The sequence below is a fragment of the Trachurus trachurus genome, assembly GCF_905171665.1.
Source record: "Trachurus trachurus genome assembly, chromosome: 10".
Taxonomy (NCBI): domain Eukaryota; kingdom Metazoa; phylum Chordata; class Actinopteri; order Carangiformes; family Carangidae; genus Trachurus; species Trachurus trachurus.
The window spans coordinates 18,654,071-18,680,492 of NC_139894.1; the positions used below are offsets into that span (position 1 = coordinate 18,654,071).

Genomic DNA, 26,422 nt, shown 5'->3' on the forward strand with positions numbered 1-26,422 from the left:
TTTGTATTTTTGGGGATAAAACAGAGCAAGAGATTTATTTAAAACTCGCTGACACATTTTAAACTGTTGTATTTGTGGAGTGTTTGGCTGATGTGCCTCCCTTAAAAAACTGTATTTAAATCATGGTGTGTCTCACTGTGGAAAAACTCATGACCTCCCTCAGGTGTATACCAGCTAAATATTTTTCTCTTATTCTAATAAACAGAATAAGTACAAGCATAAGAGGACAATCACAGGGTGACAAGAAATTTTAATGACAAGTTCTGTTTCAGTTCCTCTTTAAATTTGAAAAGTCTCATTGTTCCCGGGTACAGAGTTGCAAGATTTAGTCCAAGAAAGTTCTGTTTCTGCTTCAGCACAGGCGTCACTCACCATCATCTCAGGTCCAGCTTCACAACCATCCACTCTTATGTGCTGTGGCCCACTCTTCAGTTTGTCTGGTCCAACACTTATTTATTTCTTCTCCATTGTATGGATCAAAGTAAGTCCCACTGTCCTCATGTAGGCCTAATTGAATTGATTCATCCTCCCTGGGGTCATAGATGATGCTTATTGATTGCAGCCTGGTGTTTTGGTCTCTATTCCCTCTCCTCGGCCCAGGGTTGCAGGTTCTGCAGGGCATACAAGGAGGAGTTATGAGCGCACAGTGGATCCGACACCGCTGATTCGCTGAGGGACTTCTGGAGGGCGGACTGCTGCAGCTGCAGGATGAGACGATTGGCCTGCTGACGCTCCGCCTCCCGCTCCTCGGCCGTCTGTCTCCTGAAATGAGAAGCCAGGAAAGGAATTTTAACATGAAGAGATGAATTATTATTAATAATAAAGAAAGTATGGTTTCATAAGATCAAAGAATAGGAAAAAAGGAAAAGTATGAAATGCATATAGGCTAGTTAAAACAACACAGCAGTGGTGAGTTGTTGGAATAAGAATAAAAGGATTTCTACAGGGCGATGCAGGGAAGGAAATATTGATCTAAAGGAAGAGGAATTCACAAACAAATGAACAAATAAATTACAAAAACAAGACAGATGTCTTTGACTTCCTGTAGCCTAATACAATTTTGGAGATTAAAAAAACTCTACTAACAATAATTTAACTTTGACTGGGTCAACCTAAAATGTAATTTCACTCAATATTAAAATAAAAATAACAAAAACTATATGAAATTAAATGTCCTATTTTAAGTTGTTGTCCGTCCTTTAATTTTTCTTCCGACTACACGGGGTCACTTAACAGGAAATTGCGCGCGGCTTCATCCGCTAACCCCGGGAAAGTTTGCTGGTGGACCAGGACGCTACGGAAAACTCTTGGTCGGAGGAGGCCACGTCGTGCATGTTTTCTGTGCGTGGAGCTGTGCGCGTGTGATGGAATGCGGTCATAAATGTGAGTTGTGACAACTTTGACACCAACCTCCACTTGGTCCTGCGGTTCTGAAACCAGGTTTTGACCTGTGCGTCTGTCATCTTTAGGCTCTTGGCCAGAGCTGCCCGCTCGGCGCTGGCCAGGTACTTCTGCCGGTGGAAGCGTTTCTCCAGCTCGCAGATCTGAACCCTGGAGAAGGAAGTACGAGGCTTTTTCCGTTTGGGAGGTGTCCGGTTCTGGTACGGGTGTCCTATCCGCCGCGTGACGGCGAACGGCACGAGAGCGGCTGCAGGGAAGAAAGAGAGACACAAACAGTCACACACACCGGTGAGTGGAAGACGACATTTTCACCCAACAGACTAATTCACTCCCCACTCTGTATGGAAATTCAAGAGCATATGTCACAGATATCTGCCCTGTTTGACAAGAATCCCCTGTTTAGACTGTGGAGGCCACATGTGAAATATGGGAGAGGGGATTAATAGTGAAAGATGAGTCTGGACAAAGTATTGGGAACAGTACACTTATAAAAAATAAATAATACTCATCTCAAAGTTGTTTTGAATTTAATAGATAATATGACACTGTTAATAACAGAGGAGAGCAGGTCTGTTGGCCTATTTATCTGTTATTTACATATAGTGTTATAGGCCTTTTGTCAATAAAGGCTCCTATTAGTCTTAAATAAAAACAGAAATGTTTCAAACCAAATCTAACGCGTTTAATCCACACCTAAACGCTCTCTCTCTAGAAAAAAAACAACAGATAACTTATCACACTCGTCGTTATTATATTCTATATATTATACTGATTACAATTAAAAAAAAAAGATTTCCTCTATAATTCATGAGTAGGTTCAAATTTAAATTATTTATTTGCGTAATAATTTGTGTTATTCTTATTTATCCTTTTACTGATTTTTATTGTCCATTTTCACTACAGCATTATAACAGGAGCATACTGATGCTGTTTGGTTCTTTAAAACAAAGCCTAGACAGTATAGCTGTGATTGTACATTACTTGTTTAGCTTATATTGTGATGTAGAAATGAAAGACTGAAATCCTAAAAATGGACTCCAGTCAGACACAGAGCGTTTGATACTTATCTATAAATACAGGCCTGTATAAACAGTTTAAAAATATATGTTGAACTTGTTTCCTGTTGTGTGTTTTCATCTGCTTTAATCCATTTAAATAATTAAAGTGAGAACGTTTGAGTTGGCTGTAAATGGCTTTTACAATTGTGTGGCACAGGTGTTTGATGTTTGAAATGCTCCAGCAGCAGTTACTAACGTTTTAAACACAATCAAATATTAATGAGGGAGCCCATTAGGTCGAACAGCTGGCCTACCTGATATTCTGTCCTTGGCGAACCTGTTTCCTATCCACGGGAAGCACAGTCCTCCAAACCCAGGGACAGCGCCCTGGACGGGAGCCGGGGGTCCCGGAGCTGCCACGGGTCTGTGGGCCGGGACTCGAATCACTCCCCGGCTGCCCAGACTTCTGCTTTCCCCGTATGAACCTGAAGCCTCCACCGGAGGCATTATACCGGAGAGGGAGATAGACAGCGCGGTGTAAGAGGGCGCGCTGGCCCCGGTCGGGCTTCCTAAGCTGTAATAACCGTCCCCGCTGCTTAAATCTGATCCACTTTGTCTTCCAGCCGTGCGCCCGCTCTCTGGCTCTGTACCGGCTCCCAAGATCTGGTCGATGCCGAAGCTGATGGGCTCGTGGTGGGCCGGCTTGGGAGGAGGGCTCGGCGCGCTGGGTGCTTGCTCCATTCCCGTATAAGCTCTTACGCGAAAAAAGAAATTAGAATAAAACTGAAGAGGATGTTTTCAGTCGGATTCACAGCAGGGTCAAACTGTACCAAAAGTCATCGCCAGTAGTGTCTCCATCGCTGTCCAACCGTCTTCCCAGAATCCAGCGCGTCCTCGTTGTCTCTAACAGGCCTCTTTCAGAGGACTGGGTCCTCTTTCCAGGCTGTGCTGAAAGTTTGATGGGCGTTTGGAGAGATGTGACGCTCTGTCCTCCTCTCAGCGCGTCAAAACGCTCTGTCTAGCAGCTCCGTCCTCCTCTATCCCTCTCCACCTTTCATTGGCTGGCAGCAGAATGACTGATTGAATGTTAATGGTGGGTAGGCCCAGGATTTGGCACAATAATCAAGATTTCCCATAACCACGGGCGTCAGCTTGTTATACATATATGGCAAAAAATGGCATCTTCAGTATTGGATGTTGTCCCTTTTTCCTCTATCATTATAATGAAGAGTAAAGAGCCAACGGCAACTTCATGGAAATTTATGTGGCATAAAAAAAAAAAGAAATCGCAGCAGGGACCACAGGAGAAAAATGTTCTTCTAAGCTGTTTGATGACGAACGGCTAATATTTTATAATATCAACCAAAGGGTGTTGTGACAGTCATCTGTCAGTGTTGCGCTCCACCCAGTAAATGTATTCACCATGAACGGCTTTTTAAGTTTTGATGACAAATGATATCAGTTGGGAAAACTTTTTTTTTCTTTAACCCACCTTAGTGTCTGATGAATTGATACTTCTGCGCATTACCACTTCTCAGGCTGGAGACACCAAGTGCGCATCATTTGTTCTCTTGCTGTCTGAGTCATTTGACACATGTGGAATGCACGGGAATAATAAGTTCACACGAAAAGCTGCTTGAAAGATATTAGGGAAAGCTTTATAACCTGCAAACTATTTATCGCAGATAGGTTATAAAAGAGAGACCAAAAGGAAGAAAATGTCAGCCTCCATTTATTTTCCTCTTTAATTTCACTCCCTTAAATCGTCCAATGCCTTATAATCAAATGACTGATTTTTATTTTCTTTTAAACCCTCGGCTACACTGTGGCGTTTACTGTTAAAAATGTGGAATTTTTTGGCAGAATTTTCAATATTCATAATACTTAAGATTTAAAGCCTTAAATGTTCACCAATTATAACCAAACGCAGCACAGTCATATCTTCTATATTCATTATTATTATTATTCACATTAGTTTTATCCATATAAAATAATCACTGTAATGCACTTAATGATGCTTTTCAACAGATTTTTAATTAATTGTGGCACATATAGAGGGCTGACTGAAACAGGATAAAAGTGGGAAAGCTGGGAATAACGTTTCTTGTGCGTAATTACGCACATCCAGTTCACATGACACTGAACCCATCGCGTCTCTCTTTAAAATAAAAGGACAGCAGCCTTATTGAACATTGGCAGTGAATCACCAGCACCTATTGAGCTTGGCACAGCCTTTGCGCGGCCTTATTTGTTCCTGATAGCCAGTGCCACATTAAATGACCTGACAAGGCACGGCCATGGGCTACTTCAGATAAAGTGTCCGGGCTCTGGAAGCTGCTAACCGCTCAGATTCAATGTAGCAGGCGCCCAAAGTGACCGGATAATCTCATTTTCACTAACTTGTCTCTGGGACAGACAAATGCGTGTCGGGTTTGGATGCGGCAGGTGGCTTTTTAGACTATCACATTACAGTTCGTTAACAAACTAATGGCCAACATATTCATTTATTGACAGTGGGGTTTATATTTGTAGACTGTTTATATGATATGTTCAATCTGTTCAGTAATAATCATTCTCGGCCTGTATATACTTAAAATGTTATGATATGACTTTATACTGTGTCCTTGTGAAAATTTTATCTGGGCTTTTATTTTCATTCCACTGGTGATTTTTGTACCAACCAGACATTTTTTTGTCTGAATTCACCAGGTCATCCCAAACTGCATAAAAACCTCCCAATATTATAAAAATTAAAATGCTAAAAAAAACAAAAAAACAAATAACCATATTTCCGAGAGGTCATATGCTGCAAAAGCAAACGGGAATGTAAAGATGCTTTCTGGTAGGTTGGGGCTAATATATATTTTAAAAAGGGATCTGCATCTCGCCCTTCACAATAAAGTCTTATGAAGCAATATGAGATGGGACGAGGCCCGAGGTGTTTGTTTGGCAATATGGACAGACTCTGAGTGTTGGCTGCTTCACCCCCGCCATATGTGAGCTCACCGGTGGCTTTTGATGGGGGAGAATTGGTCTGTTATAGCTGTCATCTTTGTGGACATTTTTATGTTTCTCTTGTTGACATTTGAAGGAAAATTTTAAAATACAAATAAATAAATAATAAATGACAAATAAATCCCCAACAGTAATTATAACGGAGTCTGTGAATAGGGGGGAAAAAAACCCACTGCATATATAAATGGAGTTAATTGATTTATAACAATTGCCTGGCTACTATTTGAGGATGACTCATAGCTTGACCACAACCGAATAATTGCTTGTTGAAAATTAAATAATTATTGCGTTTATCCTGACCCCTCTGCAGAGTGAAGGCAGTCCCCTCCAGCCTGTGCACACACAGCAGACGGGGGTCCCCACTGCTTGCAGATGTTGGGTGTTAGTAATCCGGTGTAATCCAATGATTATGAGTGATTATGACACATTATCTCTGACCTACCGGGACACCACCGTGACACCGGTTATCCAAGACAAGCCAGGGAGAAAAGCCCCCGTCAGGTCTCCACTTCTCCTGGCCTTGTGAATTTATTGCCGGAGAAGATGGTGTCGAACCTTTTCATTGCTTCATGATTACAGCAGAAAAGGTAAAAAAAAAAAAAAAAAAAAAGATACCAAGAGTCCACTTAAAACACACACACACACACACACACACACACACACACACACACACACACACACACACACACACCTTAGGGTTATATCGTTTAGAGCGAAATATTTGGATACTGTTTCTGAAAAGCCTGCAGCCTGCGCGAACAATTAAGTTGCACATCAATCCTTGGGTTTTTTTTCCACAGGCAATATAAAAGCTGACACCCTGATTCCAAAAGTCCAAAAAGAAACGACAACAAAAGAGTGAAAGAGTGCGATTTGTTTGAGAAATTACCACTTGATCTGCATAATCGGGGGTCTGGGCTGCAGCTCGGTACACCCGGGGGCTGCGTTTTTATTGCGCGTCTCTTCGCCGTTATCAATTTCAGCAGCGCGCCTGACTTTTTAAAAGGGGGACGAGGCCGGCTGCTTCTGAATAATGAATGACACGCTTTTATATTGTCGCTAAAGTGCCCGTGATGTTACAATATGAAAAGGCAGCGGTAAGTAATAGTGCATTTAAAGGGGATGTAGTGTATTATTATGATGTAAAAGAGAAGGAGAGAGGCGGTGGAGAGAGGAAGATGAGTGGAGAGCAGCACCCAGAGAGAGAGAGAGATTGTTTTATTACAATAAGAGGAGATGAGTTTGCCTCGCAGCGAAATGGGGACCAGTTAATGAAACTTTACCGCAGCTAACGATTTCCCCTCCCTCGCTCTAAAAACCGCCCTTATGAAATATTTAAACTATTTAATATAGGTAGTATTAAGCTGAAAGACACTGGCATCGGCCATCTGACAACATTTACAAGGCTGTGGATTTTTTAAAGTTCGGTAAACAAAGCTTTACGGCCCCCCCACCCCCTGCCTTTCCTCTGCCCCACATAAAGGCCTACAACAAAAAAGTCATGTAGTAAATCCCGCTCACATTGAGTGCAATATTGTGGAAATGTGTTTTACTGTTGCGAGACTTGATTTAGTCTAATTTACACTTTTCTCCATACAGCGCCATGTTTCTTTTCTCTCTCTCTCCCTCCCTCCTTCTCCCTCTCTCACACACACAGATGCTACAACTTCCTATCAATATGAGCCTGTCTCATCTGTAATGGGAGGGATAGCCTAGTGTGGCCCCAGTGTTGGGGTTGGATAGGGTGGGTGGGGTGTTGAGGTGGGGGGGGGGGGGGGGGGGGGGGGATAGTGTTTCATATTGACATGCTCAGTGGGATTGTTGGATGAGAAGAGAGGAATGGGATCCCCCATCAGGGACTCAGTCAGGACCATCATCGTCATCATCCTCTGGGCTGTCACTGGACTGCTGCTCTTGTGTGCACACAGTTTGTCTGCTCCAGACTTAAAAAAAAAAAAAAAAGAAAGAAAAAAAAAGCAGCAGATAAACCATGTAAAATGTCACAGTTAAATGTCACATACATGGTCTGGTAAATATTAAAGGATTTTAATGACAGTATGAAAGCTGTTCTCACAAAAGGCTCTCTTTATTGTAGGAAACATAAGTAATATCTCTCAACGTGATTGATGACAGGAGAAATTCAGCTTTTTAGATGATGTAGCAGCTGATTATAAAAGTGTCACCTTACTTAAAGACGGCAATAATGGATCATTGGAAGCCTACAAACAGTGCATGGTAAACGCAACTTTCAGTATGATTGTCTTATATACAATTTTGTAAGGATCAGGATGCAGATTTAACCACATAAAGATGTCCTGATATGGTAGATATTTGTTTCAGTTAACATTGCATTCTTGCTACACTTGAGGAACAATGCGCTTTGACTCGGTGTGTGCGTGCGTGAGGGTAGACCATGTTAGCCTGTCTGATGGTTGAATGCATGGCTGCCTCTTCACGCTGGTTAAAAGTCAGAGAGGGAGGGAGGGAGGGAGAGAGAGAGAGAGAGGAGGATGGATGGAGAGGAAGAGAGTGAGAAAGGGAAGTAAAAAACCGCACAGACATGAATTATAGGGCTGGACGCAGAGCATAGAGCAAAAAAGAAAAAAAAACAGGATGGACGGATGGCAAACATGGAGATGTGAGAGAAAGAGTTAAAGCATTAATGGAGATCATTTGGGGCTGATGATAATTGAACACATGGCTTGAGTTTGTAAAAGAGGATTGCCATAGATTTGTCTGTGTGTGTGGTTGCACTTTAGAGACTTAACCTCTGCCTTATCTGTTCTGAGTGCTAAGTAAAAGTTTCTCTGCTGTGTTTACCGAGGTGTTTTTAGCTTCGGATCACTCTCACCAGCTTTCAGAGGGAACTGCCATCGACAAAATGACTGATGTAATTAATAAGTCTGCGTGTTTTTTTGCTTTAATTGCTTTAATGACTTATGACTGATTTATGTGTGTGCGTGTCAGAGAGCGTACTGGTGTGGGTTTGTGTTTAAGAGCAGCTGAGTGCTCCCGAACGCCCCTGGTCGTGGCGCTAATGTGTTAATTCATTACTGCTTGTAGTCGGTTGCATTGTGTCAGAGCCGTGTTGCCTGTCTCCCTCTGTCTGTGTCCTCTCCGCTTCATAAAAGCCGATTATCCCGCATGTCGCCGCCGTTCCACCCATTCTCTCCTGCCTCTTGACCTCCTCACCCCTCCTGTTGCCTGCCTGCGGGGCGCTCATGCAGGGGAGGGAGGGGACAGAGGACCAGCTGCCACCAGCCATAGTGCTCTGCTGCCTGGCAGAGAGAGCTTACTCCAGCCCCCTGCTTCGCTGGGCCTTCTGGCCCCTCAGGGTGGAGGGGGGGCACCAGCCTCATGCCACCAGCCCCACCTGTCTTGCCCCAGGCGCAAGAGTGTGACCGATTAGGCACACACACTCACATATACACAGCCACACGCATCATATTACTGCCGGATGACCCCCAAAAATGTCACCTCCCCAGTAACTTTGATTTGATCCAATATACTTAAATTATCATAAAACTGGGGAATTTATTCAGCACGATGATGTGCTAAGAATCCTCTGTTTGAATTAAACACATGGAAATGAAAAGTTAAGATGCTTTGCGCACTTACACGCACACACCCAGCAGACCATTATTTAAACACAGTTTCATACACACTCACTCAGATTTCCTGGTTTCACATGCTCACACACACACATACACACTAGACTGCACCCCTCCTCACACACACACACATGGATACACAGAGGCACTTTGCTGTGAGGCGTGAAAGAGCGAGAGCTAAGTGAGGCCACTCCAGAGCGCTATTCTCTATATTGATTTCCCATTATCAGACCCCGGTCCCTGTGGAGTCATTAGTGCCGGGATCAAACAGACAGACAGAGAAGGAGACTAATACCAGTCACTTACTCCAGCACAGGGAGATCACCTTACTTCCCCGAGGGTAGGAAGGCCAGAGAGGAGCAGAGGAGGGGAGAAATCGAGGAAGGAGGGGGTGGAGGTAGTGGACGCCGGACGAGTGCAACGGGCTAACAGATGGAGATGGCGATATGTAGAGAGGAAGAGGAAAGAGGTGGGGTTTCGCAGTGGAACGTTCATGGGCAAATGGTAGACAGTCTTTGATCACTTTATTGGCTGTTCTGTTTTGTCTGTTGTGGCGGAAATGTTTCACTTTCTTGTCCTCCGCTCCCCCTCACAGCTAAAGCAATGGCTTCCTTTCGTTATTATCTAATCCAGGCTCTCATGTTTTCAGAGACGGGCGACTTTTCTCTCCGTCCAACCTTGTAAAAATGTAGCCAATATAGCTGCTCGTCCTCCTGTCTGTCAATAATTCTATGGTAAAGATGCAATGATGAATGGTTTTCATGTAGAGAGACACAAAGGGAGAGAGAAATGGAGAGAGAGAGAGACACAGGGAGAAAGAGAGGAAGAGGAATATGAAATGTGAGATACTCATTTTGGTCCCTTGCTTCATAATTTCTGTGGATGTATTTATTCTCTATGGATTCAGGGGGAACAATGAATTTGTAGTATGAATCAACACCATCCATCTTATTCACTTCTGCCTGCTGGTGAGCCCTGGAAGTGGAAGTGGTGTTTAGGCTTTACAGTACCACACACACACACACACACACACACACACACACACACACACACACACACACACACACACACACACACACACACACACACACACACACACACACACACACACACACACGGCTCAGATGGGGGTGACCCTGGCCTGACCCCCCTGCTGACCCCCAATCTGTTCCCCAACCTCACACCATGAGAGACCGGGGCACACCAGGATAGGGACACACATGCTTAAAGACACACACAAACACACACACACACACACACATTGGCAAATCGCACAATGTGTGATCTGATGGATATCTCCTCAGACAGTACCATGTGTGTGGGCAGTGTGCGCGTGTGTGGACAGCGTGTGTATGTGTGTGTGCAAGTTTAAATGTGTGTAGTGTTGTACCCTTTGCCCCCTCCCACTGGTGTTAATTGATTCTTGGTGTGCTTTGCTGATTGGTGTGAGGACCCCTAGAGGCGGGCCCAGTCTCCACTGATGCCCCCTCCCCATTGGTGTATCACCTCACACACACAAACACACACACGTACAGTTGACACTACACAGATATACAGTACTGTGTGATATACAGTCTGTTGTATTTATCTTCATATTTATGTCCATACACTAGTGTTTATAGTATGTATTTTGGTTGTCCATAATGTGTGAGAAACACACACACACACACACGCACACGCTCACATGCACACACATGCTGCACATTTACACACACACTCATTCTTTGTCTTTCAGGGGGTTTTCACACCCCAGTAAAGAGGAAGCTGGCTAGCTGACACGAGCAGATTGTAGATCATATGAGACGATCCACACAGAAAAAACGGTGTCTTAGAGGTGATTCATGAAAAATATAGGTGGGCGTAGGTGTGTGAGTGTGTGTGTGTGTGTGTGTGTGTGTGAGGGAGAGAGCCAGAAAGACAGTAAGAGAGATGAATCTCCGGTTATTAATTTCCAGCCGCGGCCCCTGGGTGAGATGTTAATATAGGGCTGATTGTGACTAATTTCTTATTAATTGCCATCAGCGATTACACAGTGGCCAGTAATGTGGCTAATTTGTTGAAATGAATTTGGTTTTCTGAGGCATTTTAATTGCTGCAGGTGGGCAGCGTTCTCTGACGCCTAAGTTTTTCAGCAGGAATCATTTGAAGTTATGCTGTCGCTGTATAAGAATATTAATCCTTTAGTGTAAATGCTATATTAGTGTAGTGTGTGAACATATGTCTGTGCATGTGTCACCTTTGTAGATGTTTCTGCTGAAGACGTGCACTGAAACAAATCTTTGCAGCATCATTGTAAATGCCACTGATATCTTATTCATCAGGTTTATGTTCCCTCCCACTCCCATATATCTCTACATGTTCATGATCATTGCAGTGGGGATGGAGGGACATTTAAGTTGTTGCCTTTGTTTGTTGAATGTTTATAGCTTCCGTTAGCACAGTCTCAACGACCACTGAGGAACCAGTAGATACAAAATCCAAATCCCTCTATAAAAGAGGAGATGCCCTCTGGGCAGCCATAGCTCATAGTTGGCCTGATTTAGTGGCAGCCAGGAATCTGGGCTTGAATAAAGACAGAGAGAGCGAGGGCAGAGTGGGAGAGAGAGAGGGAGAGGGGAAAAGATAGCTCCCCGTGTGATAAATAGCCCCGGCTCTCTCTATTGCATTAGCCGTCCGGGCCGATAGATTGCGAGCCCAATAGACCCAGACGTATGCGATTGGTTTCTCATATAAAAGTTGCATATTAAATTCCTTCACAGGACTGTGCCCCTCAAGCATGAAGGAGGGAAGGAAGAAATGGGAGTTAAAAAGAAGAAAGTGGAGAAAGGAATGGAAGAGAAAGAAAAAGGCTTTTTATGAGAGGCGAAGCGAAGGCAGAGAGTTGGGGAAGCTGGAGAAGGAGAGGGAAAGATAATGGCAGGAGAAAAGTAGCTTGATGGTAGAAAAGACAAATGGTGATGTCATGTATTTAATAAGTCCGTGGATATTGGGCGATGAGTGCGACCGTACGTCCATTTAATCAGTATTGCTTCCCAATGAAGATTTCTCTCTTGTTTTCACTCACTCCCCCCTTCTTCTCTCCTCAGCCGTTCTCCACATGCTAACGACCCCTCTAATTGTTTCCAAGCTCATTAAGATGCTGATGTTTTAATAGTAATTAATCCGTCATTTGCCTACATGCAAACATGGACCACTGAGGTTTGTTCTACGCTGTTTCAATACACTGATAATGCAGTAGCCTAGTCAAAGGAGACAATATCCTGCTAATTTAGCTCATCACTGTTAATTGGTTGTTAAGTGCCTTTAATTACCAAGCAGGCTTTGGGATTTGGGTCGGCAGAAAGAGGGGGATCACTATGATTTTTTTTTCTGCCTGTCTAATGGATCTTGTGTGAACTTTGAAAACTGCAATAAATGACCAAAGGGTGAAAGACGCACACACACGCACACACACTGGCCCTGTTCTGCTTTCTATCTGTGCCGTTTGCTCTCTCCTCGTCTCCTTTCTTCTTTTCCTTCCTTTCCTCCATCCTCCTGTCCCTTACTCCATCTCTGTCTCACTCCCTATCTCTTTCTCCAGATATTATTAACTCATTAAGTTTTTTTCATTATTTTTAATAAAAGATGAGTTATGGCTTTAGCCTCACTGTGGCAGCATCCCCCCACACCGTCCTCCTCCCCTTCCTCCTCCCTTCCTCCTCTCTCCCTTCCCCTTCAACCATTTACTCCCTCCCTCCCTCCTCTCACCCCCCCCCCCATTTTCTCGTTTCTCCTCGGCCATATTGTGCCTCCTCCGATACGTTTGACCCCTGAACTGCAGTCTCTGACCTCAGTGTTGCTGGTTTCAACCTTCTGTCCGTCGTCTTCGCTTTCGCCACCGTCACTCACATCTATCAATCATCTCTCTTTCTCATAGCGCTGAGCAGTCTTTAGATGGCATTCATAAGATTTATGATTCATGATTCTCTCCTCCTGTCTCTGTGTGAGTGTGTGTGTGTGTGTGTGTGTGTGTGTGTGTGTGTGTGAGTGTGAAAGAGAGAATAGAGAGAAGGGAAAAAGAAAGACACAAAGACTGGGGAGAGAGTGAGAGGGAGAGAGAGAGGGTTGTCGATGACACAGTTGAATAATGACAATATCTATGATTGATAGCTTATACAGAACTAGTCGGGTGTGTGTGTGTGCGCATGTGTTAAAGTGACAGAAAGAGAGAAAGAGAGTTTATATGTTCTGTTTTTCCCCACATTAATCTGATGTTAAAGAAGCAGTGATAAATGGTTTTCATGTACTCTGAGCTGTCGGTGGTCACTCTGGAGGAGAGAGGGAGGGAGAAAGTAGCAAGTGGCCACAATTATCAGGGGACACATGATGTTTATGTAGGAACAGAGGGACTCAGGGAGATGGAAGCATAATAAATGTCTTTCGCTCGGAAAGGACAGTTGTTAACCACACTGGGTTTCAACCCCAAATTAAATATTTACTGCATCTGCTCGTTGTTCCCTTCTCACAGAGTCAGATTATTTTAAAAGTCTTTTAAAGGCGCTTAATTGATACATTCGGATTTGTCACTGTGTATTATAATGTTAATAAAACACAAGAGAGAGTTATTTCTCTTCAAGAAGTGCTCCCTATGCTATAAGAGATGGAGGACAAAATCTACAACCCTTTTCTGTGCAAAAATGCATTCTCACATTGAAGAAATAAGAGGCTTCAGCACTCTGTATAGTTAAAGTCAAGTCAAGTGGGTATCTTTCAAAGTTATGGCTGCTTTAGTATGAAATTCCTTCTTTGTGTTTCCAATAGCAGTATTTCCTTTCTGAGCCAGGGTGGAGAGATATGTTCTGGTTGCTGCTTGTCTGTATTTTTTTTTTTTTTTCAAAAACCCAACACTGGGCTCGCAATAAGGATATAAACTGCAGAGTCAAAGATAGAAAACAAGATGGTCACATTACCCCCCTCTTCAATTAAATTGCGTCACATGCAGAGGACGAGATGTCATGTCTCTGATGTGGGTAATATATAAATTTCGTTCAGAGCAATCATAGACTGTAAACAGTGTTTCAGAGCAATGCTACAATTTGTGGCGCAGGGGCCTAATAATTTACTAAACATGGTGGTATAATAAATTCTGCATTTTCAAACAGTGCATCAGTGTCATTTGTACAGTCAGATAAAGGTGAACTATAAACTTGTGAATTCACCAGAGCTGACAGGGGATTGCACCAAAGCAGGAAATGCATATTGTCCGATGTTTGGATTTAATAGAGGAGAGAGAAGAAGTGAAGTGAATATTTGGACAAAGGTGTAATAGGATCACACCTTAAACTCCTGATTCCCTCTTATAAGCTCAGAAATGAAGCTTTGTGATACAGTAGTTTAGGTGGATCAGTTCACTTGTCACGTCAGCTGTTTGGCTTCAGCTGCATCATTCGTACTCAGTGTTACTGACATATTGAGGCATCATATGTTTGGCCACTGGCTGACTAGTGACATCCAGTTATGTTCAAACACGTGTTCTTGTAGTGGCTTTTATAAACTGCAGGTTCTGGCTCCTACCCTGCTGATTTCTGTTGCCAACTCCCTCTACCCCCTCCTGATATGATTCAGTGTTTGGGATTGTTTTTCGAAGCTCTAATGTTCATGTATGTTTACATCTTATCTTTGATTGCCTACAAGTATGTAGCTCTACCTGCAGAGCTCCCCTAAAGAGCAAACCTAATTGTGTAAACATTTGCTTTGAATGGTTTGGTGCTTGACAAGTGTCTCTGATTTGGACTACACATGTTATTCCCTTTTATTTTACAGTGTAGCTTAATAATAATCAGACAGGACTGGAAGCAGATGACTGGATAGAGCACATATGGCAGTGTCAGTATTATTTAGTGTTGATTAAGATTGTGGGTATAGCATAGTATAAAGTATAGTTTTTTTCAAGTCCATCTTTTGACCTCCCTGACTGCCCCAATGGAGCTACGCACTGTAAACCAAATAAGGTTGGGCTTGAAATGTAGATAGTAAAGCATTTCCTACACTGAAGCATTCATTGTTATCTAAAGATTAAAAGAAAATTTGTTGCATTAAAGAATTCACAATCTTAGGTGTTATAAATGCCGTATGTGTGCATCTATGTGGTGGACTAGGTTGGAGGCTCCCTTCCGTTATTCTCCAGCTGGTCCCTCACATGCTTACACCTGGCCTTATATGCACATCTGTGTCAGTCCTCAAAGGAAATAGCTCAAGGTGGAAAAGGTTAAGTGTTAATGTGGCAATAGTTTGAGGCAATGTGTGCTGACAGCTGTGATGAATTGTTTCCATTGTGCTTGTATTTCTTACCGATCTCAGTGTTTTTTTGTATCATCTCACGCGATAATCCCTATCCAAACTTAACAACAGAACATCTGTATTACCTCCAAAAATAGTAGAAAATGTTGTTTTCTTTATTTGGACTGCTTTTTATCTGTACGGTATGCCTGTAATTTTTATGTTTGTCATTTTTCAGTTCTGTTATTTTTATAGTATGATACAACACGTACATCTGAAGACAAAGGCAGCTACATTCTTCAAAAGTGACACATAACATAACAGTTATCACACATTTCAGCACAGTCAAAAGTCCAATGTATTACCATTTCCCCCTCCATTATCTGATACTGCAAAACATCCATTTTTAATTAGAGGTCCATTTACTTTGTTGCAGTTGTGATACTCCGTCTTTCCACTGAGTGCAGCCTTGAGTCCGCTTAAAAGTCCACTTCAGCAGATTGATGACTGACAAGTTAATTGGCTGGTCTCATCCAGTCTTCCAATGCTGCAACACTAACTCACAGTTAAGAGTCAAGACCATGTTGGGGCCACTTGTTGCCCTGTGCGATGAACTAATCGTAGAAGCGTCTTCAATTGTTCAGCTCTGGATGGTGCGATCATACAGTTGGTTCTTGCTGATGAGTTGTGGAGTTACTGAGGTCCTGCTCTCACGTTTTTGTTTGCCCTCTATGGTACGCATTATGATGCCAGTGGGGGAAAAAATGTTTGGAGTGTTTTTATGTCTCAAAATAGACTAAATAAACATAATCTAAAGAAATTTTTTAAAAATTATTTATTTTTGGAAGTTTTTGGGATTTGTTGCCTGTAGGCAACATTGTACTATTACGGTTCATCATATACTGTATTAGAAACACCAGTCTCTGTAGACTTTCACCTTCACTGGCCTCATCCTCATCCGAATTCTCATTCTCATCTTCCTCATCATCATCATAATAGCCTGATGTTTACTTTACTGCATCCAAAATCAAATTTATTAAGGATAAAAAACAAAATTATGATGAATTATATGTTTTTGAACATTATATTTACACCTAAACACACACTACCATAGTCTCATAATGCAATTTTGATTCCATAATGGTCCACTGTTGCCTCAAGGCAACATTGCAATTTTCTATAATGGTACGTTGTTGCTTTCGGGCAACAGGTGCATTTTAACAAGTTTCCATTATTTAATAAGTAAATAAATTGCATGGAACTATTAAAAATTAAACTTTACTAATCTATTAGTGTAAATATATTTTTTTCCAGATGAAAAAGGGCCAGGAAGTTATGTTTTCAGACCTTTTAGTGGAGCAAAATGGCAAACCTGTTTCCTTTGAAAAAGTCTGCAAAAAAGGGTTTCAGTATGGCTTCTTGAAAGTCATGTGATAAATTAAAGCATTGTTATTGGTTCTCTAAGGTCTCCTCTCTTTTTTAAAGTATTACAGCATTAAATGGGATGAATTGTGGAGATGTGACAAGCCAAAAAGTGGTATGTTGCCTCAGGGCAACATGGTACCATAGAGGGTTAAATTGTGGGTGAGTGAGTGCTAACCCAAAGACACACAAAAATGAAAAGGGTCAAACATTTGTTTGTCTATTCAATCCCTTGGAATGTACAACATGCACGATTCCTCCTATTCTCTATTCCACTGCAGTTACAGACATAGAAACTATTGAGGGAGTAGGATTGGTATTATATAGGTTAAAAGTTTTGTGTAAGAATATATATTTCTAATATTGAAAACACAAACCAAGAGGAAACAAACACTTAATGATTCTGTTTGAAACAAATGTTTCAGAGGGTGTGTGGAGATTAGCAATAAAACATAAATTCAACAATAAATTCTCTATATCACCCTCTGACTTTATATCAGCTGCAGAGAACTTCCTCCCCGGCTCTTGATAATATCTGTAAGACTTTGTAATGATAGTTTTTTTTTCCCCGAGTGCTTTGAGGTTTTCTGTTTTTGTTTTTATTTTTTAAGATGAGGCATATATCTTATTTCACTTTTTCTCTTTTCATACGACTACGCTTGTGTTAGCTGACAGGATGAATTTGGAAGTGTTACATGATGCAATATATACAAATACAAACGCTCCGTAAGTGAACATCATTTTGAGGTTGTTTTGTGTGAATCACTGTGTGCATGTCTAAGCACAGAATGGATTTTCTCTTTGTACTGAAGTGCTACAGTGCTGTAGAGCTGCACAGATTTTAACTAATGCACTTGACAAACGTACACAATGAGCAAAACGATTATTTGACACTGTTCACGAAATGCAAACAAAGAAATGAGAGCAGGATGTTGAAGTGGATAATATATCTCCTCTGCCCTGAAAGCAGATTTCTTGGCCTAATATGCATATTGCCATATGGCCTGATACACTGCGGTTGACACGGCTACTGTGTGTCACAGTTGATTTGTTCTGGGGAAGACATGGTCTGTGAGGGCTGTGAGGATGTCAGTATGTAGATTTACTTACACGGTGTGTTATGTATTTCTGCTGTGGCCCTTGAAAGTTTCCAAAATAGAGGGGCTGTAAATTGTGGTCCATCTTTTTTTTGTGTGTGTCTGGTGTCTTTTCTGCTCCCGCATGGATTCTGGTTGCATGTTGTAACCACAGTGTAGTGAACACAGCATCCACCTCACCGGCTCAGGCTCAGCACCACCTGGGCTCATTAAACACGAGAGATGAAAGAAAACACAACAATATATAGTATTTGTTTGAGTTATAGGATTCTGTGTTTTAGTAAAACAGATAAAATACGTATACCTCTTATAGCTATTGCTACTTATAATCCAGTGTCGCTATATACTGAATTTGAAGAGTCACATTTTAAGGGAAATATTATAATCTTTGAAGTATTTGCTCCACATACATCTGTGTACCTTGCAGATGAGCTATACAGTGGCTGTGTTTACCTTTCATTGCCATTGACATCTGTGGCAGCAGTGCCATTTGCAAACTGGATAGTTGCTGTGGCCGTGCTACTGCTCATCTCCTGAAGCATGAAGTTTTGATCTGGTAGACCTGCCCTGCATGTGGGGGGGGTGTGGTCACACAGCAATGTCACCTCTGTAAGCTGCTCTCTGGCTGAGATAGAGAGCAGGAAAAAGAAAAATAGAAACTTGTCGATAAGATAAATAAAAATGACGAATCCTCGCTGGATGCAGTATTTTAGCGAAATAAATGTCCACTCTTCAGTTAAATTGACCTTGAAACTGCCAAGAATTGTGCACGTTCAGCTGCAGATCTAAAGCGCTGTTTTAAGTTTTACCTGCTGTTACAGTGAGAGATGGCTGTCTGCTTCTGTGAAAGTAAGTAGGGCATCGACATCTCAGTAGGTGGGAATAGGCTGACCTGAAGTCCCTGTTGAGAGCTCCATAGAGGATAGGGTTGAGGGCTGAGTTGGCGTAACCAAGCCACAACACAATGGGGAATTCAGGCACTGTGCTGGGGTCTGGGTGCTCCTTTAGGCCCAGCACTGTGAACAGGATGAAATAAGGAAGCCAGCACACAACAAAAGCCCCAATTACTGCTGCCAGTGTCACTGTGGCTTTGTGTTCCCGCAGAGCCACTGCTGTCACACTGGAAACCACAGTTGTACTGGTGGATGGATTGTTCCTGTAGTTGTAGCTAGTGACGCAAGTGGGTCGGGCACTTACTATGCGCTTAGCCTGTGCCCGTGCAATGCGTAGTATTCGGAGGTAGGTCCAGCACATGGCCACCAGAGGCAGGTAGAAAGTGAGAAGAGAGTCAGTCAGGACGTAGGGTCTGTTCAGCTCAAAGCGACATTTCCCCTCCGGAGCCCAGGGCCCGTGGTTCTGCACCGTCCCATTTACAGTGTTCCACCCCATTTGGATGGGCAAGAACGACACAGCCACAGACACTGTCCAAACACTAGCCATGGCCACAGCAACTTTCCACGGTAACACCAGCGAGGTGTACCTCAGAGGCATAGTCACCGCCAGGTAGCGGTCCACGCTGATGGCCAGGAGGGTGAGGATGGAGGCGGTGCACAGCATGACGTCCATGGAGATGTAGAAGTTGCAGAAGACGGGGCCGAACGGCCACTCATCATTGAGCTGGAGGAGGGCGGAGAAAGGGAGGACCAAGAGGCCGAGCAGCAGGTCCGTCACAGCCAGCGACACAATGAAGCAGTTAGTGAGGCAGCGGAGGCGTCGGGAGGCACAGACGGCCAGGCACACCAGCACGTTACCACCGACAGTCAGAAGGATGAGCAGGGACAGGATGACAGCCAGCATCACCTTTGACAACATTATCACTGAAGCGTCACTGGAAACAATGAGATGTCACCATGGCTGCAGCTCTTTATAAACCATTGTAGTCTTTGGGTCTTGGTTTTGCACCATATAAGATGGACATTTTAAATAATAACTCGCATAATATTATTAGATATGTTCACAGAGTATTCCTGTGCTGTCATTAATTAAGGTGTCTCAGTGTCTCCATGGTCAAATGTGACTGAAGGTCCTGGCCACATGTAATTCCTCTGTTCCCCTCCCTCCCAGTATCCACCGTCTTAGCTGTTAATTTACTTGACTGCTCGCTGCTCTTGCTGGGTCTTAATTCTACTGACCATAGCTTTCAACTCTTCTGTGACTTCACTACACACTCAAGAAGTTGGCTGAACATTTGTCTCTTGATGAATGTTTCTACTGAAGACTGAGAATCAGCATGATGCCTTGCTGCTGAAATGTCTGCTATGGCTGTTGAACAGCTTTGTAGGAGAGTGGCTGATTCATAGTGCTCCATGGCATCATGTTGGCTTCAACTGCATCTTCTATGGCTCTAGTGACACCTAGTGGACAAAGAGGAGAAACACAGTTAATCACTGGTACAGTGTTTTCTACAGTTTCAGATAAGGTACAGCCGTGCAATAAATAATGAGTAGCAGATGTAACTTATTATTATCTATTGACTGTAAAAGCTGATTTATCACAATATCTGTGGAGGATTATGGGAAACTAATTTCTATGCATTCAATCTAATACATTCTTTGGACAAATAAGGCCTCTGCCTCTTTTTGGAATTAAGTGATTTGTAATCGCTGATAAGAAATAATAAATTGCTAACTACTGACAGAATGAATTAATCAGTTTGCTGGAGAAAATGTTAAAAACATCTGCCTTTGCAGTAAATAAACTTTTCTGTTTGAATGTTATAGTCTGATAAGCTTCTAGTGAGCTATATAATGTCATAGAAGCATTCAGCCTATTTAGAGACTGCAAGTGTTGCTGAGCAGTGGCCATTGTGGCTTCTGGGTGGACAGTGAATGCTAAAAATGAACTAACGGTAGCACAAGAAGAGAAAAATGTCATGTTAGTGCAAAGACTCATTACTGTAACATTTGGTACATAGCTACTGTACGTCAAACGGCAGTTTTTATCACAACCAGCACAAGCCATACAGGACCAAATAAGGACGTACTGACAGAGAACTGTAAGGATGTAAGGATATGCCATCTCTTGTTTTAAAACATTAATAGTGTCAGTTTTCCTTAGTATGAAAGTATGAAAATCAGTTGCCAAACACATCACAATTTCTTTATAGTATTGATAGGTTAATTTTAAAAATTCCTTTTAAAGTAAGAAACACAGATAAAAGGCCTCGCTGTCATTCAGCTCTGAATGCACACGCACACGCACACACACGCACACGCACACACACAGATGAAGAGATTTCAGTATGGAACCACCATATACATTAGCCAATCCAGTTATAACATTACAGTATATATGTATGATGTATTGCTTGTATTTTCATTACAAGCAATCTGTCTAAATGTTGCTGCCAACCTTAGGTATCCATTCTTAATATTGTTCTAATGTTATTTCAGGGCAGCCATTTAATAAAACAAGCAAAAGTACAGCTGCCATTTTAGGTTGTGTGTGTGTGTGTGAACAACCAATGTGGTAAAGTGTCTCAGCTGCAACAGTTGCTGAGATAAAGGAATTGATTTAGTTTCAGTATTGTTGAATATGATAAACATTTTGAGGATGCAATATGACAAGGCCTCAGAATAATACTCTTCGATAATTCTGTGTCAAATGGAAATGTTGAGCTGGGTATCAAAGAGTTTGGCTGATCAGAGCTGTTCTGTCAAATCTGACTAAAGGACAGATTAATAGGCTGTAATAAATACAGAAACAGTTGTGAAGCAGTGGCCATTAATAATGAAAAAGGCTAGCTTGTAAAGTAAGTTCTTTCCGCAAAGTGCTTCTGACAAAAATCATAAATATATGAAATATTTTTGTTATATACATGGACTTTGTAAGGAGAGTTAGAGTATTATTTGCCCTCTGCGAACAGATTCATTAATGGCATGTTGGCAGGAGTTTGTAATGTGCGCTTGGTGGAATGAGGATACCTGATAAGTGTGTGTGTGTACAGTATGTGGAGAACACGTGTTTGCGTCAGTGGGTGGTGGGTAATGTTTGCTCGTCTATTTTCTAACACTGTAATGGATATTGGCACATTTGCCAGACTTGGTCCGCAGCCATTCACTTATCACCTCAAAGAGAGAGAGAGAGAGAGAGAGAGGGAGAGAAAGAGGTAGAGATGTCAAGAGGTGGATGCGCTGGTTTCACATGAAGACAAAAAGAAAGAAATCAGTGTTACAATGAGAAGAACACAGAGGGAGGGAGAGGGTGAAGGGTTTTAATTAAACCCAAGACTACCGCTAATCTTTGAACTCATCTAATCCTCAATTCTTTGTTCTACGGACACATTTCTGTCACCATCTCGCTGCTTTGAACTGCATCCAAAGCAAACACTGATAACACAGCTGCTAACGTATGAAGTGCAGCTCTCAAATGCGCACGACATCTCAGCCTTTATACTCGAGTGACTCACAGACTGACTCTGTAACCACACATTTCAGCTGTTTTCATCATCAAAATCTGTCTTTCCCACTGTCACTTACTTTCTTGATTTCTCTTCTACCTCCCTCTCTCTCTCTCACACACACACACACACACACACACACACACACACACACACACACACACACACACACACACACACACACACACACACACACACACACACACACACACACACACACACACACACACACACACACACACACACACACACACACACACACAAACTGGCTCTTCTTCAACCGGGCCTGTGAGGTCTGTCCTCATATGGACATGTGTTGCAGTCACTGAAAAGACAACCTTGTCTCAACCCTGAGGGGACAAGTTAAAGGAAAGATATTCTATAGCCTTTGCAGTCACCTGAACACCTTGCAACACGACATCGCCATCAGAGGCTTATTAGAGTCGATGCTGAACACTGAGGCTCTTCACTGAAGCTTGTGGTGGTGGCTCAACACCCAAAGAAGATACTCAACATTGTTTTTTTTGGCTATAATTTCTCATCTGTCTATATGAGGTTGAGTGAGATGTGTGTGTGGTCACATACTTGCCGTCAGCTAAATGCATTAGCTCCTTTTCCCATGTCACAGTGCATTCGTGTGAGCATAACCATATTTGTTTCCTGTGTTTATTTTTGCATAAACATTTGTCTTTTAATAAAACCATATGAATATACAATCCTTCCCACTGACTTATCAAGATGGATGAGACTTTAGTTCATGCAAATGATTTACATGCATTTTTATTTCATTATAATTGTTGTTATTATGATCTAATAATATTTATTGAGTTACTGGCAGTCTGTGCAGAGTCAGACCACATTTAAGTCAATAGTTACACTTAATCATGCACCTTAATGTTAAGAAGTAGGATATACCCCAACAGTAAATGGAGCATCACTCATTTATAACAGTTCTACTTTATTACTGACCATCTCTTTTCATTCACAAACGTCTCATTAGTTGTCCCTAATGTGCACATGCACACACATGCGCATGTCTTTGCACATGAACACACACACACATACAACCCCAAAATCTTGGAAATGGAAATGGATTTTGAAGACAGTAATGGATTGTAATGACAGCCAAGTGTTGTGTTTTGTACAGGATGTAAATGTTGCTCTGCTGCAGGAGAACACTGTTTCATGTTTTCAAGAGACAACAAAGGGTTGCATGGGTTTCTTGAGCTTAAAGGGCTCTGACTAGTGTGATCTGCACGCCTGTGTGTAACTGAGATGACAGTCAGCGGCTGCTGGACACAACAGGGATGAAATATTAAGTGATTAACTTTTATGAGCTCTTAGATGGCTCCCTTTCCTTGTCTCCTATCTCCCAGCACACGAGCGATGTAAATGAGCTTCATTTTGCCCCATGTAGATCTTCCAGTAAGTGGCTGGGTGAAAAGAGCCCAATTTTGGGTATTGAGATGAAAGGCAGGCAGACGAGAAGTTGGAACAGTGGCTCTTTACTCGACATGGTCTGAACCCAAAGATGAGTAATGAGTGTTTTTTTTTGCCTCTCAGCTGGGACTCACTGCCTGAATTGTAAGATCCTCCAAAACTGTACATCTGAGATTTAAATGTCTGCTCCTCTTCATGCCAATCAGTCATCATACATAATGTCACAAAAAGTAATTTAGTCAGAAAATGGCTTCATTCAACCCGCTCAGATCACATCAGTGTTAAGATCAGCTCTGCAGTGAAAATTAACCTTTTTATCCAATTGCTTGCGACTAGTCAAGAGTACAGGAGATAATTAATTCATCCAGTTCATCCACAGCTACGAAGATCTGCATGTGCTATGTCAGGGGTTGGTCAGCCGCAGAGCGGTCAAATTATTAGTACGAATGTGACAGGGATATGTGCAGGCTCCTCTACTTCAGGATGGCTGCTGCTTTTTTATTCCAATACTATTTTATGTTTACATTGTTACTATGGTTGTTTTGTTTTGTCCCGATGTAGTTATAATAACTGTGGTTTGTCCTTGTTTGTACTGTTGTTTTTGTCTTTTGGTTTGCTTGTTTATTTGTCTGTTTTTCTATATTGTTGAGTACATGTTTGTCTGTTGAATCTATGTCTGTTTAAATGTTTGGACCCCCTCGAAAACGAGATGATACATCTCAAGGGGTTTTATCCAAATAAACAAATTTCAAACATAAAAGAAAAACAAGGAATTTGAACTGATAAATCAATCAACATTTAATTAGTGGGCGATGTAAACCTGAAAAGGCCTGCAGAAACAACTTTTGTGCCCCCAAGCAGAGTCCACCAGAGCAACATAATGCGATTTTGAATGTTTCATTTATCCTTATATGATTCATTTGAGTACCAAATACGTGGCTCACTCACTTCCTCTGCTTTTGCAAAGCAATCCATAGCTGTTCGCTTTTTTGTGACTACCGAAGTGTGTGTGTTTGTCTGTGTGTGCGCATATATGTAACTCTTCCTGTTTGTCTTTGTTTTTGTCCTTGATAAAGACAGACTGCATAGAGAGAGAAGTGGTCTGGGATGGTGGTTGCTTGGTAACAGTTTTGTGTCTGACCATGTGGAGGGAAGCTGTGGAATTTTGATGAAGCGCAAAAATAAAACACACTGAGCGACAGACGCAGACGCAGCCACAGACAGGTAGACAGGGGGAACAGATGCATTAAATATGTATAGATGCTAACAGCTAACAGCATGCATTGCTGTGGCCCACAGGCATACATCCATAAAGGTCACATGCGGATAATCGTTTACCCATAAATTTTCAGTCACAACCTGCACCTGTTAAGTTTCTGCTTCCACCGTTGCACAAAATACTCCCCACACGTCCAGTATTATTAACACGTCCTGTCATATATTATGGTAACATTTCCTCCTCATACAGGGAACTTTTTTCTGCACCCCAGCGCTGCATACTGTACGGTTCCTTGACCAAGCCGTGACACCTAACCACATCCTGTCACGAATCTGCTTCTGCTCATGTATACACACAGATTGTAGGTTCACTGTGTCACAGTTAGGTCAGCCCTCCATATATCTTATGTGAAACATTTATATCTGAAATCAAATTCTATTGTTTAATGCCAACTTATACTCTATGAAGTCAAACAAAGCTAATGTGAATTACATTGCAGGAGTATGCTGTTGAATATGAATCACAAAACGTGAGATAAAGATAAAAAATGAAATTATTCCACAGGACTTGCCTTTATTTTTGGTTTACCTGATTTTTCCATCTCACAGCTCAAATAGGGTGCATTTTATTAAGAATGTGAGCAAGTCAAAGAGGTTTTTTAGACATTTTTAACAATATGGCCTAAAATAAAAAACAATACAAAAAGTCAGTTCCTGTTCCTTAGCACTTTGTTGGGGCTTAATTTCTTCTCCTTTTCTGCCCTCTATCACTATCTATACATATATCTATATTGCTCTATCTATCTTTCTGTCAATGAGTTACTGTGGAAATTACAGTGTTTGTTTTAACCTATGATTGTGAAAATGTGAAATTAAAATGAAGAACTTCACTTTAAAACAAATATTGCAAAAGGTGAAAGACAGATTACTTCTTTAGTTCCATGACACACGCACACAATAATCTCACTTCCTTGTTCTCAGGGCTGACTCAGTGACCTCTTTGTATATTTGTTATTGTGCCTAGTGGATTGACTGAATTCTCCACCACCACATAGCTGTGAATCTGTGAAAAGTTATAAAACACTTTGAAAAATATTAAAGCTCAGCTGAGCTGGCAAACACTCAGAGCAGGAACTTCTTATTCTCTGAGCCTGTTCATGACTGAGGTCGCCCGCCTACTGCTTCTCTACAACACCTTTTACTTTCCTTCGTCTGTCTGTGCATGAAAATGTCTGAAATTGTGACTCAAAACAGCAGAGATGCACCAACAGCTGAACCTGATGAGCCATAAAAGACGATTAAGGTATATTTTCATTCATTGAAAATGAAAAGATTTCTGATATCAAATTACTTTGAAAGTGAACAGATTAAAACAAATTGGGCACCAGCAAATCAGTGCGAATTAAAGCAACTTAATTATGCTGTCACACCACAAAAGCAGCTGGTTTTGACATCTCAGTCACATTTAAGACATATTAAATATATGTTAACACGTATAAAGTATTCATCAACTCACCTCAGTGCTGCTTTTCCTCTTGTGTGAAGACTTCCCCTGCTAGTGTG

The 26,422-nt window shown here is 41.9% G+C and overlaps 2 protein-coding genes across 2 annotated transcripts; both read right to left on the reverse strand.

Annotated features, from left to right (window-relative positions):
• Nucleotides 1-578: 578 nt before the first annotated feature.
• On the reverse strand, nt 579-3,140 carry tlx3a (T cell leukemia homeobox 3a; the record flags this gene model as incomplete). The annotated part of the gene is made up of 3 exons (XM_083981056.1): nt 579-762; nt 1,411-1,648; nt 2,714-3,140. 3 exons carry the CDS (start codon nt 3,138-3,140, stop codon nt 579-581), a joined length of 849 nt encoding a protein of 282 aa, XP_083837182.1.
• A 15,111-nt stretch (nt 3,141-18,251) lies between these two features.
• Nucleotides 18,252-19,614, reverse strand: hrh2a (histamine receptor H2a; the record flags this gene model as incomplete). Its single annotated transcript, XM_083980636.1, has 2 exons — nt 18,252-18,427; nt 18,612-19,614. The coding sequence occupies 2 exons, from the start codon at nt 19,612-19,614 to the stop codon at nt 18,252-18,254; spliced, it is 1,179 nt and encodes a 392-aa protein (XP_083836762.1).
• Nucleotides 19,615-26,422: the final 6,808 nt, after the last annotated feature.